This window comes from Lepidochelys olivacea (genome assembly GCF_965140295.1).
Source record: "Lepidochelys olivacea isolate rLepOli2 genome assembly, chromosome: 2".
NCBI lineage: Eukaryota > Metazoa > Chordata > Testudines > Cheloniidae > Lepidochelys > Lepidochelys olivacea.
Genome location: NC_140412.1, coordinates 215,015,835 through 215,031,384, shown reverse-complemented (window position 1 = coordinate 215,031,384; position 15,550 = coordinate 215,015,835). Strand labels below are relative to the sequence as shown.

The window sequence follows — 15,550 nt, the reverse complement described above, 5'->3', positions numbered from 1 at the left end:
CAGTGTCCTGTCTTCCGACAGTGGTCAATGCCAGGTGCTTCAGAAGGAATGAACAGAATAGGTAGTCATCAAGTGATCCAACCCCTGTCGCCCATTCCCAGCTTCTGGCAAACAGAGGCTAGGGACACGATCCCTTCCCATCCTGGCTAATAGCCATTGATGGACTTATCCTCCATAAATTCATCTAGTTCTTTTTTGAACCCTTTTATAGTCTTGGCCTTCACAACATCCTCTGGCAAAGTGTTCCACAGGCTGACCGAGTACTGTGTGAAGAAATACTTCCTTTTGTTTGTTTTAAACTTGCTGCCTATTAATTTCATTTTGTGGCCCCAGTTCTTGTGTTATGAGAAGGAGTAAATAACACTTCCTTATTTACTTTCTCCACACCAGTCATGATTTTTTGACCTCTATCATATCTCCCCTTAGTCGTCTTTATTTCCAAGCTGAAAAGTCCCAGTCTTATTAATCTCTCCTCGTTTGGCAGCCATTCCATACCCCTAATAATTTTTGTTGCCATTTTCTGAACCTTTTCCAATTCCAATATATCTTTTTTGAGACGGGATGACCACATCTGCAAGCAGTATTTAAGATGTGGGCATACCACGGATTTATATAGAGACAATATATTTTCTGTCTTATTATCTATCCCTTTCTTAATGATTTTCAACATTCTGTTAGCTTTTTTGACTGCTGCTGCACACTGAGTGGATGTTTTCAGAGAACTATCCACACAGACTCCAAGATCTCTTTCCGGAGTGTTCACAACTAATTTAGACTCCATCATTTTATACGTATAGTTAGAATATGTTTTCCCATGTGCACTCCTTTGCATTTATCAACACTGAATTTCATCTGCCATTTTGTTGCCCAGTCACCCAGTTTTGAGAGATCTTTTTGTTGCTCCTCACAGTCTGCCTGCAACTTAACTATCTTGAGTAGTTTTGTATCATCTGCAAATTTTGCCACCTCACTATTTATTTACCCCCTTTTCCAGATCATGTATTAATATGTTGAATAGGACTGGGCTCAATACAGACCCCTGGGGACACCACTATTTACCTCTCTCCATTCTGAAAACTGACCATTTATTCCTACCCTTTGTTTCCTATCTTTCAACCAGTTACCAATTCATGAAAGGATCTTCCCTCTTATCCCATGACCGCTTACTTTGCTCAATAGCCTTTGGTGAGGGACCTTGTCAAAGGGTTTCTAAAAATCTAAATACACTTTATCCACTGGATCCCCCTTGTCCACATGCTTGTTGACAACCCTCAAAGAATTCTAGTAGATTGGTGAGGCATGATTTCCCTTTACAGAAACCACGTTGACTCTTCCCCAACAAATTATGTTCATCTATGTGTCTGATAATTTTGTTCTTGATTATAGTTTCAACCAGTTTGCCCGGCACTGAAGTCAGGCTTACCGGCCTGTAATTGCCGGGGTCACCTCTGGAGCCCTTTTTAAAAATTGGCGTCACATTAGCTATCCTCCAGTCATTTGGTACAGAAGCTGATTTAAATGATAGGTTACAGACTACAATTAGTAGTCCTGCAATTTCACATTTGAGTTCCTTCAGAACTCTTGGGTGAATATCATCTGGTCCTGGTGACTTATTACTGTTTAGTTTATCTAGTTTATCAATTTGTTCCAAAAACTCCTCTAATAACACTTCAATCTGGGACAGTTCCTCAGATTTATTACCTAAAACAAATGGCTCAGGGTTGGGAATCTCCCTCACATCCTCAACCATGAAGACTGATGCAAAGAATTCATTTGGTTTCTCCGCAATGGCTTTATTGTCCTTGAGTGCTCCTTTAGCAGCTCAATCGTCCAGTGGCCCCACTGGTTGTTTAGAAGGCTTCGGGCTTCTGACGTACTTAAAAAAAAAAACTGCTATTACTTGTTGAGTCTTTGGCTAGCTGTACTTCAAATTCTTTTTTGGCCTTCCTAATTATATTTTTACACTTCATTTGCCAGAGTTTATGCTCCTTTCTATTTTCCTCAATATGATTTAACTTCCACTTTTTAAAAGATTCCTTTTTGCCTCTCACTGCTTCTTTTACTTTGTTGTTTAGCAATGGTGGCTTTGTTTTGATTCCTTTGCTATGTTTTTTAATTTGGGATATACATTTAAGTTGAGCCACTATTATGGTCTTTAAAAAGTTTCCATTCAGCTTGCAAGGATTTTACTTTTGGTGCTGTACCATTTAATTTCTGTTTAGCTAACCTCCCCTTTTTGTGTAGTTCCCCTTTCTGAAATTAAATGCTACAGTGTTGGGCCGCTTGGTGTTTTCCCCAACACAGGAATGTTAAATTTAATTATATTGTGGTCACTATTACCAAGCGGTCCAGCTATATTCACCTCTTGAACCTGATCCTGCGCTCCACTTAGGACTAAATCAAGAATTGCCTGTCCTCTTGTGGGTTCCAGGACTAGCTGTTTCAAGAAGCAGTCATTTAAGGTGTCAAGAAACTTTATCCCTGCTTTCCATCCTGAGGTGACATATACCCAGTCAATATGGAGATAGTTGAAATCCTCCATTATTATTGAGTTTTTTATTTTAACAGCTTCTCTAATTTCCCTGAGCATTTCACAGTCACTATCACCACCCTGGTCAGGGGGTCGGTAATATATCTCTAGTGCTATATTCTTATTATTAGAGCATGGAATTACCGTACATAGAGATTCTATGGTACAGTTTGGTTCATTTAAGATTTTTACTTCATGTGATTCTATGCTTTCTTTCATATATAGTGCCACTCCCCCACCAGCACGACCTGTTCTGTTCTTCCGATAGATTTTGTAACATGGTATTACTGCGTCCCATTGATTATCCTCATTTCACCAAGTTTCTATGATGCCTATTATATCAATATCCTCATTTAATATGAGGCACTCTAGTTCACTCATCTTATTATTTAGATTTCTAGCATTGGTATATAAACGTTTTTAAAACTTGTCACTTTTTAGCTGTTTCCCATTACATGATGTAATTGAATGAGACTTTTTTTCATTTGACTGTTTCTCATCAGATCCTACCTGTATTTTATAATCTTCTCCTTACTAGGACATAGACAATCTCTATTAGAAGATCCTCCCCTAAGGGATGTCTCTGTCCAAACCATGTGCTCCTCCGCAGCTGTCGGCTGTCCCCCAGCCCTTAGTTTAAAAACTGTTCTACGACCTTTTTAATTTTAAGTGCCAGCAATCTGGTTCCATTTTGGTTTAGGTGGAGCCCATCCTTCCTGTATAGGCTCCCCCTTTCCCAAAAGTTTCCCCAGTTCCTAATAAATCTAAATCCCCCCCTCCCTACACCATCATCTCATCCACGCATTGAGACCCTGCAGTTCTGCCTGTCTAACTGGCCCTGCGTGTGGAACCTGGAAGCATTTCGGAGAATGGTACCATGGAGGTCCTGGACTTCAATCTATTACCTAAAAAGAAAAGGAGTACTTGTGGCACCTTAGAGACTAACAAGCACTCCTTTTCTTTTTACGGATACAGACTAACACGGCTGCTACTCTGAAATCTCTTACCTAGCAGCCTAAATTTGGCTCTCTCCTATCCTTCCCTATGTCATTGGTACTTACATATACCAAGACCACCAGCTCCTCCCCAGCACTACACATAAGTCTATCTACATGTCTCGAGAGATCTGCAACCTTTGTTAAATGTGTAATCTTAACATTGCAATAACATAATGGTTTTGTACTAAAAAATCAGACATGATCCTCAGCACCAAGCCCCCTTTGCTCAGACTGACAGTTGAGGATTCTCTTATTATAATACCACCCACCCCACCATTTGGGCATAAGGGGTTCATTGGAGGCAGGGGCAAAGCACAAGTACTCTGGTTAATCCTCAGTAGGCTAGTGTCGTATAGAGCAATCCCGAGACTCAGTGCTTAAAGTGGTCTGAAAAAAAGTGGGGAGGCCTATCATAACACCCACTGAAAATTTTCATGCACTTAATACAGACAATTCACAATTTCTTTTATATAAATATTACATAATTACATGCAACTTAGCTCATTACACTATTTATACTTATTTATTGTTATTGTCTTTAAATGAGTCAACAGGCCTCATACAAATTCTTAAAACAAAATATATCCTGGGGGGTTGGGGCATGGGGGGTGCAGTGAGATTCAGTGGGGTTGAAGTCTCCTTCTTGGGCTGGGGGCTACACTAACATTGTGTGAGGTCTGGAGTCTCTCTGGGAATAGGGCGTTGAGGGGTGCAGTGAGATTCAGTGGAGTCCATAGAGAGACCCTCAACAAGGGGTGAAGTGACAGTTGAGGTTGCAGGTCTCACTGGGGGTGAAATGACAGTAGGGTTGAGGGGATCTCTGGGGCTGGGAAGATTGAGTACAGTGACAGTGGGATTGGAGGTCTCTCTCAGGGGTCAAGGTGCAGAGACAATCAGTGGAGTTGGGGTCTCTCTAAGGCTGGAGGGGTGCAGTAACATTCAGTGAGTGAGGTTGGGGGTAAAGTGAGAGCAGGACTGGGGTGAACTGACAGAGAGTTGGGGGACCCTCTGGGGCCAGGCAGGGGTATAATGACAGTCAGTAGAGTTGGGTGTGTCTTGTTGAGGTACAGCGACTGTGGGGTTGGGGATCTCTCTCAGTGCTGGGGTGCAGTGACAGTCAATAGGGTTGGGGGGTTCTCTCTGAGGGTGCAGTGAGTCCCTAGGATCTGTTCCAGAGGTGCTGCCTCTGCCCTCTTTTCCCATCCCTACTGTTTTGCTGCTCCTCATCCCATCCCTCCCTGCTTGCCCAGCTCTAATCCTGTCCTACAAGGTGCTAAGGATGACCCATGAGAGAATGACCCATGCCCCCTGTTGCTCTCCCCAACTTCTAGGCTGTGCTGAGGTTGAAGCCCTCCAGAGCTACTACATATGCTGTTTCCCAGGCTCCTTCAGCTCCCATCCCCAGGCTGTTCTGCTCATCCAGGTACACAGCCCTTGGTGTGTGACCAAAGGGCTGACAGGACAATGAGTGGGCAGTGCCTGCACATGGGGAGTACAGCAGCATCCTGGTAGCTGTATGGGGCAGCAGCAGGCACCTGGGTGCTGTATGAGGTAGCGGCTCTGCGCCCCTCAGCAACTCCCCCATTCACCCCACCTTTAAAAAAGTTTTCCTGGGATCTGTGAACTTTTCCCATGCTCCCCCAGGGGTCGGTCCTGGGGCCGGTTTTATTCAATATCTTCATAAATGATCTGGAGGATGGTGTGGATTGCACTCTCAGCAAATTTGCGGATGATACTAAACTAGGAGGAGTGGTAGATACGCTGGAGGGCAGGGATAGGATACAGAGGGACCTAGACAAATTAGAGGATTGGGCCAAAAGAAATCTGATAAGGTTCAATAAGGATAAGTGCAGGGTTCTGCACTTAGGACGGAAGAACCCAATGCACCGCTACAGACTAGGGACCGAATGGCTAGGCAGCAGTTCTGCAGAAAAGGACCTAGGGGTGACAGTGGACGAGAAGCTGGATATGAGTCAGCAGTGTGCCCTTGTTGGCAAGAAGGCCAATGGCATTTTGGGATGTATAATTAGGGGCATAGCGAGCAGATCGAGGGACGTGATCGTCCCCCTCTATTCGACATTGGTGAGGCCTCATCTGGAGTATTGTGTCCAGTTTTGGGCCCCACACTACAAGAAGGATGTGGAAAAATTGGAGCGAGTCCAGCGAAGGGCAACAAAAGGATTAGGGGTCTGGAACACATGACTTATGAGGAGAGGCTGCAGAAGAGAAGAATGAGGGGGGATTTGATAGCTGCTTTCAACTACCTGAGAGGTGGCTCCAGAGAGGATGGTTCTAGACTATTCTCAGTGGTAGAAGAGGACAGGACAAGGAGTAATGGTCTCAAGTTGCAGTGGGGGAGGTTTAGGTTGGATATTAGGAAAAACTTTTTCACTAGGAGGGTGGTGAAACACTGGAATGCGTTACCTAGGGAGGTGGTAGAATCTCCTTCCTTAGAAGTTTTTAAGGTCAGGCTTGACAAAGCCCTGGCTGGGATGATTTAGTTGGGGATTGGTCCTGCTTTGAGCAGGGGGTTGGACTAGATGACCTCCTGAGGTCCCTTCCAACCCTGATATTCTATGATTCTCTCCTCCACCCCGACCCTTCCAACACACACACACACTTTAAGCATTGCTTAGTCTGTGTTAACATATCCTGTAAAGAACAGGATAGGGGGAACAGAAACGTGGCCCCACTAGGCCAAGTGTAAGTATCTACTTCTAAATTAGAAGATTATCTACAATGATTTGAGTATTTTTTATAACTACGGAAACAGCATTAATGGTTTTAGAGATAATTTTTAAAAATTAGTTTCTGCTTAAAACAAAGAAATAAATGGGAACACAATTATTAAAATTCTGCAACATAAAAAATATTTTCTACTTATATGTGATCAATCTGCTTTACTGTCGGGAAAAAAAGGCCTCCACAACTCCCTAGTATTAAATCTGTGCAAAAATTGTTACAAAGCCTGAAATCATCTGACACCTTGGTTTCCCGTTTCACTCCATGTGAATCCTTCAAGTGTACTTCAGTACAGTCATACATCTAGCCATAAAAATCTTCCACTTTTGCATGATTTTGACACAAACCTAGGGCAAACTAATTGAACTCAACTCAACTATTCTTTGCATGTTTTGAGTTAAAATTAAAGCAAAACTCAGGGAGAAAGGCATACTCACATTAATAGAAACTAAAGAAGAGATTTGTGCTATCCCTTGCTAAACTGCAGAACTCCACACAGTTGTGAGATGGTGCGAAAGCAAAATCTGGTCTGCATTTTCACTAGTGACAGACTGATACACGAACAGCATTCAAATTCCTTGTTCTGAAGCCAAATGACACTGACCACACTGCAGCTATCATATGCACAGTGTCTCGTGGAGAGGTAGGGAAACTGGTATCTTAATTATCTTTTGCACCATCTAACAATAAAATTTCAAACTCAATAAAGGCAAGTGAAAGGTACTTCACGTAGGAAGGAAAAATCAAATCACACCTACAAAATAGGAAATAATTCTCGTGGTGGTAGTACTACTGAAAAGGATCTGGGGGCTCTAGTGGATCACAAATTGATTATGAGTCAACAATGTGATGCAGCTCCAAAAAACAAAACAAAAAACCTAATAATATTCTGGAGTGTATTAACAGGAATGCTGTATGTAAAACATGGGGATTATTGTCCCACTCTACACAGCACAGGTGAGGCCTCATCAGGAGTACTGTGTCCTATTCCGGATGCTACACTTTAGGAAAGATGTGGACAAGTTGGAGAGAGTCCAGAAGAGAGCAACAAAAATGAGAAAAGGTTTAGAAAACCTGACATATAAAGAAAGGTTAAAAAATTGGGTATGTTTAGTCTGAGGGGGGATCTGATAACAGTCTTCAAAATATGTTAAGGGCTGCTATAAAGAGAACATTCTCCATGTCCACTGAAGTAATGGACTTCATCTGCAGCCAGGGAGATTTAGGTTAGATATAAGGAAAATCTTTCTAACTATAAGAGTAGTTAAGCTCTGGAACAGGCTTCTAAGGTTGGGAAATCCCCATTACTGGGGGTTTTAAATATATGTTGGACAAACATGTCAGGCATGGTTTAGCTTTACCTGGTCCTGCCACAGCGCAGGGGGCTGAACTAGATGACCTCTCGAGGTCCTTTCCAGCCCTATATTTCTATGATTCTTTGATAATGGTAGAGAAGAGGGACATTATCAGGGCAGACTATGATCAGCCATTGCCTGTACGGTATAGGAAGGCTCAATGCCTCCACTGGTGCAATCCACAACAAAGTGGCAGGGAGGAGTCACAGCTGCACCCTACCTCTGCACAAACCCTGTAGAAGGCTGAGTGCACCCCTCTCCACTGAGATCAGGGACAATCCCTTCTTGAGCTTACTCTGGGATGGTGTGGCTCTACTTAGGGTACGGTAGCCAATTTTGGTTGGACATATTCCTGGAGGCTTCATCACATAACATAATCTTTAATTAAAGATTACTCTTTAATTCCTGGAGACTCCAGGACAATCCTGGAGGGTTGGCAATCCTAATTTAGGGCTGTGCCTTAAGGACACAATCTAGTCGTATAAAAGCATAGGTGGCCCAGAATGATTAAAAAGGAAAGAGTCCATGCTTTGATCCATACAATGGCACTACATCCAAGTGATTATAAGAATGATGAAAAATATTAATATAGTATTGTTTTAGTACACTGCAGATTTCTCATTAACAGGAATTCCATGTCACACAGCTGCATTGACTGTTGAGGATCTGATTATAGACACATTTCAAAATTATTTAGTGACTCTATGTGGAATGTCAACAGACAGTCAATATAGCAGCAGAGTGCTTAATTCTTTCCTGAAACTGTTCAACTTCTATCTTTTGATGGTAAACTTCACCAATTTAAAAAAAAATTCAAAATCAGCTTGAAAATTTTGTTTTAAAATGTCAAATATCATTCTTTCCTTTTTTTCAACTATAAAAAAACTTTTAAGCGGAAGCTTTCAGTCTGGTCTGATCACATATAATATGAAAAAGAATCTGTACAATGCAGTAACTGAGAAAGAGATCTATTCTGAGCTCCCAAAATGCTTTATAGTCTGCCATATATATACATACACACGAATCAAAAATGTTATAGAACGGGATAATCCCCAAACAGTATAGACATGAATCCTAGTTTGGAAAACAACTTCCAAATGAGTAAACAAGAGATCAAAATAATGGGCCCCCAACTCTGATCATTGAAAAAATCTGGAGTAACTTCTTTGAAGCCATTTCAAAACTGAGATCACTGAAGTGCAGAGGATTCCCCCGGCCCCCACATCCCCTCCAGATTTCTAATGGTCACCTCTTAATGCAGTTCAATAATTCCTATAGTTACAGCAAGCCAGATCCTCAGCTGGTAGAAATCAGCAAAGTTCTCAGTGGAACTACTCCCATTTATATCTGTTGATGATTTGGCCCAACATATTTGACCAGCAATTTTGCAGGTCTTTATTTGGCTCTATGAAAAATATTTATTCTTCAATAAGTTTAACACCACTGAAAAATGTTTTTCTGCTAAATGTACAAGAAAACAAAACTGCTGCATTAGTGTTATTAACAACACTCCAAACCCACTGTTTAGATTTTTCTCTCCATATTGCTACTTGCAGAGTGAATGTGTTCCTGCTTAAATGAAGAATTTATCTCAGGTTTCCCTTTTCTTAAGAAATAAAGGAAGAGAAGCATTGGTGTTTAAATCAATCAAGTCTTCAAGCAATGGTAAATTATAGAATCTGACACTAGCTTGAACTCCACAAAAAAAATCTCTGCTAGAAAGAGTAATTCCAGAGGAAACAGAAAAGGAGTACTTGTGGCACCTTAGAAACTAACCAAAGTGAGCTGCAGGTCACGAAAGCTTATGCTCAAATAAATTGGTTAGGTGCCACAAGTACTCCTTTTCTTTTTGCGAATACAGACTAACACGGCTGTTACTCTGAATCCAGAGGAAACCTCTCTCTGTTAAAGTTGTTTGGACATCATGAGGACTTACCATAAGAAACCTGGACAAAAACTGGATGAACTGACATATCCTAATAAAGATGGCCAGCATTGTGACAAATATGGCAATATCCTGCAATATCTTTGGGAGATCTTACCATATTAAGTTTGTGTATCACTGTGGGATGGGGACTGTTTGTAATTTCATTGGAGAAGGTATCAGGGGAAGAGCTGGCTCTCAGCCTGGTCACAAGGCAACCCAGCAAGCTCAACTGGGCCCTGTGAGCCCCTACCCCTACACTTCCTGATTGGGCAGGGGGAGCCAGCAGGCTGCTATCTGAGCCTTGCAGCAACACTACTCCAGTGGTTGCTCAATATGTACCATGCCTGCAGCTGTGTTTATCCCGCTCTCACTACTGCTCCAAGCCCTGCTCTAGCTCAATTCTAGTTTCTGACTCCTGACTCAGACTCTTGGCTGACTTTGACTCCGTCTTACCCTTTAGCTTAAATGTGATTGCTGACTCCTGGCTCTGACCAGATGTCGGTTTACCCTTTGGCTTCAAACTCCAGTTCTGATTTTTGGCTTGGCCCCTCAACCGCAACTCCAGTGTCACCTTTGGACTGGAGTCTGAACCCTGGATCTTTGCCTGCCATTACTCAAACTACCACCATAACCACCAGGGTAGGTTTGGCTCCACCTGCAAGGTAGGCTGCCTATACCCTGGCAGATTACAGTAGGTGACCACAGCCCTCTAGGAACAAACAACAGTTGGGGCTGATTAGGGAAATCCAGTCAATTTGTAACACTTCTACAGAGGTACCACCATTGAGAGAGACTCACACAGAGTGGTTCAAACTGGATTCTCCAGAGACCAACAAAGAAAGGATTTTAGGGTAAATAACTTGAATTGAAACTGACATAGACCCTTCTTTCTGATCCAAACACACAGGACACACTGTCCAAAGAGGTGCCCCACTCCTTAAGGACAGGTTTGAAGGACTGGCCACCTCCCAGACCCCTTGTTGGAGCTGGGGCAGTCTTCAGTAAGCTTATTAGCATGCATGAAGGATCTATCACTGTTCGTAAGGTTTTCTCTGCAAATGTTTTATTTTAAGAATAAACTCGCTTGCTTAGAAAGAGCTGGGTAGTACCTTTATAACAGTAGGCAATTACACTGGTTATCGCCTTGGAGAAGAAAAGCAAAGCAGGCCTGCTTAGGCAGTCTGACTTGCTGGGACACTAATAGTAAAGCAGGGAATTGTGCAGCCTTGAAAAACCCCAGTCAGGAAAGAAAGAGATGCGGGTATCTGCCGAAAAAAGGTGATGGCAGGGAGAATGAAACCTAAAAGTGTTGCCTTGCTCAACCAGGGAGGGAGAATACAGGTGCAGTAGTTCTGAATGGTGGCAAGTGTCCTTAGGAAACTATCCTAGTGCAGAAAAGCAGCGAGGTCTATTATCAGAGCATATATGAAGCGAGGAGTTAGGGCTTCTGGGCTTTATTCCTCAGCTCTTCTCATTGGCTTGCTCTGAGACCTATGGCAAGTCACTTAATTGCATTGTATCTCCATTTATTCATCTAGAAAAGGGGAACAGTAGCAGCATTTAACCTTAAGCCTGTCATGAGGCTTAATAACTCAGAGTTAGTCAGTTGTCCATATTCGCACTGAACAGTGACAACACCTGACTCCACCCACAACTGCAGTGAAATCAATGGGGCTATACTGGCAAAGTAAGGTATAGTTAACATCAGGATAACAACTTGGCCCCTAATGCTGTTTAAAAAACACAGATATTCAGTTAATATATACCACTTCTGAAATAGTCTTATGTGATACCTACACACAAGTCTGCCAATGGAATTTGGCATGTGAGATTTCAAGTCAAGTAAGAATACGTTATGGGAAGCCAGAATACAATATGTGAAGGACATAACCGACAAGCCTCAAAGGAATTTATTGTAGCAGATTCTTGGCAGCATGAAATCCTTTGACATACCTGTTCATGTTTAAACCGAGTAACTAGCTGGAGTTCAGCTTCCTAATCTTTGACAACACAGGTTTTTCTGCAAGATTGAAAATGTATGGAAAGGTATATTCCCACCTTTCTTTAGAATTGGAAAGTCTGCCTCCTGCCACTAGGCATATGTGAACAGACAAGACACTCTGGCGGCATTGGAACCAGAAGGTCTTGGGTCATTGCAAAGTCCCTTCAAGGAAAGTATTTTTTTCTGTATATTTTGAATACTGAATTCATAAATCAAATGGGTGATCAAAATCAAATGAGAAAAAAAGTGTGCAATTTTACTTTTGGATATTCATAGCAGATATTGGTCCACTAACTATATTCTGTTACATTTGCACTGAACAGAATGATGGCCAATGAGTTTGTTAGCCCAGGACAGGGGTAGGCAAACTTTTTGGCCCGAGGGCCACATCTGGGAATAGAAATTGTATGGCAGGCCATGAATGCTCACAAAATTGGGGTTGGGGTGCAGGAGTGGGTGAGGGCTCTGGTTGGGGCTCCGGGGTGGGGCCAAAAAAGAGGAGTTCAGGATGTAGGAGGGGCTCCGGGCTGGGGCGAGGGCTCGGGCTCCAGCTGGGGGTGCAGGCTCTGGGGTGGGGCTGGGAATGAGGAGTTTGGGGTGTAGGATGGTGCTTCAGGCTGGGATCGAGAGGTTCGGAGGGCGGGAGGGGGATCAGGCCTAGGGCACGGGTGCGGTAAGGAGTGCAGGCTCTGGCTGAGAGTGCAGGCTCTCAAGTGTGGTGCAGGAGGGTGCTCTGGGCTGGGATCGAGGGGTGCAGGAGGGGGATCAGGCCTGGGGCAGGAAGTTGTGGTGTGGGGGGGGGGGGAGAGGCTCAGGGGTGCAGGAAGCCCTTAGCTCAGGCAGCTCCCGGAAGCAGCAGCATGTCCTATCTCTGGTTCCTACGAGAGGCGTGGCTTGGTGGCTCTGCACACTGCCCTGTCTGCAGGCACTGCCCCCATTGGCTGTGGTTCCCAGCCAATGGGAGCAGCACTTGGGGCAGGGGCAGCATGCAGAGCGGAGGCCCCTGGCTGCCTCTACTTCTGGGAGCTGCATGGAGCGGCCCCAGACCCTGCTTCCCCCTTGGAGCTCGAGGGCTGGATTAAAACAGCTGGCAGGCCAAAGTTTGCTCACCCCTGGTCTATAGTATGTGTCTCTCACATTTTAAATTATGCAAGGTCCAGTCCTGTGTAGTATGTTAACATTTGAGACTACAAATTAAAGATTTATTACACATCCACAGACAGTCACATGTCTAAAATCCAGCAACCTTGTAAAATGGAAAAAATATTAACTGCCGAAGTGTCCTGATACATGAATTCTTTGCTTCAGCAGAAACAAAGAAGAGCCACAGATGCAGCCTTACATTTTGTTAGTTATCAATTTACAATTCAACTGAACTTTAATTAATTCCACAAGATACTTCATGTTTTCTATTAAGGTAGGGTATTAATGCATATGTGATGCCAGGGGCAGGAATAAAGGAGGCCTGTAGTGATTTCTGATAGAGAGCACTGCATTTCACACACACACCCAAAACTGGAGGATGTGAATTCTCCCTCTCTCTCAGGAATGTCAATCAGCACTAACCCCACTTTCATTGCCAAAAGCTTTGGCTATGGGCAGAAAAGTAAACTCAGGAGAATCATATTAGGAACAGTCAGAAGTGACTTGTTTAATTTAACTGGATTTGATTAATATATAAACATTTTGATGATATCAGAGAGAAATACTTGCTTGTCCCAAATATGTAATTCTAACAATAGCTATATTGTTGTAGAAACAGAGCCAAATTCACCATCATACAAGTGGATGCAGCTCAGGCTCACCACATCAGGAGCTGCACTTGTTTACTCCAGCCCTCAGTAAAACCCATGAATTTTTTTCAGGAGTAGAAATAGAATTGGTTATGATTCTGAGTACAGGTGGGGTGGGGGGTTCCCAACTTTGCCAAGTGTATTTGGGAGCGGGCATGCAACAAGAGACAGCAGCTCCAGGGATACGACGCAGAGGACAGACAAGCCCAGGGGAGAAGAGATACATAAAGGGGCAGCAAACGAGCTGAGTATGCAGGAGCTGGGGGAGCGGGAACTCAGCAGGTGACGAGTCCTGGAGCGTGAAGCCGGTGGCAAAGCGCCTCCCAACGGGGGGCGGCAGGAGGAGACTAGCTGGTGCCAGAACCCCAGGGCGCGATCTGGGGCTCAGAGGGTGGCCGCTGGACTGGGGGAGGGGGTGACAGGGGCAGAGCCCCCCCCCCCCAGGCTGCGGCAGGCAGGTGGCTCGAGGTGAAGGCAGAAGGGAGCAAGAGGGAGTTTAATCCCAGAGGGTGGGGTGCCCAGTCTGGGGGCAGGGAGGGAGGGAGGAAGGGGGGCCGTGTCCCGAGGTGTAGGAGGGGCTGGACTGTGGGGCGGAAGGGAGGCGGCAGACAGAACTGGGGGGGGGGTGCGGTGGGGGGTTAGGGGAGCCATGTCCCGGGGGTGGGTGCTGGAGGGGGTGGGGCGGCTCTTTACCTCTCCAGCGCCCGCACCGTGTAGCTGATGAGCGGCCTGCCCAGCAGGGCACAAAACTGCTTCGGGGTGGCGCCCCCAAGGCGCTCCCCGCTCCCGCCCGCTGGCAGCACCGCGGCCACCGAGGCTCCGCCGCTCAAGACATTCCCTGGCTCCATCACGGGCCTAGGCCTCGAGCGTCCGCTCCCGAGCTCCAGCGGGAGTCCCCCAGACCCGGGGCCCGGCGGGGGCGCAGAGAGCGGGAGCAGGGCAAGCGGCCGATTCCCTCGCCCACCCGCGTCGCTTATCTCCCCTGCAACGTCCGCGATCCCGAGAATCCAGCCTCCCCCCCGGGACTGGCCCGACTCGCCCAGGCTGAGTGGGCGGCCGCTCCCCGCATGGGCCTAGCGCGTCACTCCCGCCTGCCCTGGGGTGGCCGGCTCCTTGCCCTGCAAGCGGATGAGACCCTGGGGGCAGCCCGGCAGCTGCCCTTTAGGTCGCCGAAGGCGCGGGGGGGCGCAGAGAAGGCTTCCGCAATGCGCTTGCGCAGTCCGGCTGCACGCGGGCGGGCGGTCTCGCTCTTTGCCGCTGGTCTCCACATGGGGAGCCGGGCTATGCCCCAGCTCCCCGACTCCCGCATCCGCCCCCTGCCAAGCCGCGGAGCCGCTGTTTGCAGCTCCCCATCCCCTGAGGTCCACGCTGGCCTGTCCTTGCGTGTAATTTAGTGCAGGCCCAGGGCTAGTGTAACCCTTGGCGCCCGACTGGGGCCTGAAGAGGCCAGCGTGCAGCAGTGCCCGGCCCCCGGCCCCCGCGGGCTACTAGTCCTGTGCCAGGTGGTGCGTTGCTGGCCTGGTTTTGCAGTGACGAAGCGGGGCGGGTCCGATCTGAGCCACAAGTACAAGGTAGTGGAGAATTCGCCCCAGCCAACTGGTTCTAGCCCACTGTGGTGATAGATGCCCGAGAAAAGCATGTCCCAGTGCTTAGCTCATTTTTTCATCTTCAGATAGGGTTGCCAGGTGTCCAGTTTTTGACTGAAACGCACGGTCGAAAAGGGTCCGTGGCGGCTCCAGTCAGCACTGCTGACTGGGCCACTAAAAGTCCGATGGGCAGCGCAGTGGGGCTAACGCAGGCTCCCTGGCTCTGCACGGCTCCCGGAAGCAACTGGCATATCTGGCTCCTTGTCACAGGAGTGGCCATGGATGCTCCACTCGCTGCTTCCACCCCCAAGCAGCAGCTCCGCAGCTCCCATTGGCCAGGAACCGCAACCAATGGGAACTGTGCAGGCAGTGCCTGCCTGCAAGGGGTGGTGTCTGCTGGCGTGGGCATTGCACAGAGCCCCTTGGCCACTCCACCTAGGAGCCAGACATGCTGGCCGCTTCCGGGAGCCACTTGAGGTAAGCACTGCCCAGCTAGTGCCACACCCTGAACCCCCTCCCATACCCAACCCTCTGCCCGAGGTCAGAACTCTCTCTCACACCCTAACTTCCTCCCAGAGCTGGCATCCCACCCCCCAAGCCTTGAGCCCCTTCCTGCA

General features: G+C 46.3%; 1 protein-coding gene across 2 annotated transcripts in view; it reads right to left on the bottom strand.

Moving 5' to 3' along the window:
* Window positions 1-15,160, bottom strand: part of CRPPA (CDP-L-ribitol pyrophosphorylase A) — a 193,317-nt gene extending 178,157 nt beyond the window's left edge. The window contains exon 1 of one of the 2 annotated variants that reach the window (XM_084621301.1): window positions 14,041-15,160. In XM_084621301.1, the coding sequence (XP_084477427.1) occupies window positions 14,041-14,195 (155 nt within the window). In that variant the 5' untranslated portion in view covers window positions 14,196-15,160. The remainder of the gene's footprint in view (window positions 1-14,040) is intronic. The other variant, XM_084621302.1, reaches the window with a different exon arrangement.
* Between the last annotated feature and the right edge of the window lie 390 nt (window positions 15,161-15,550).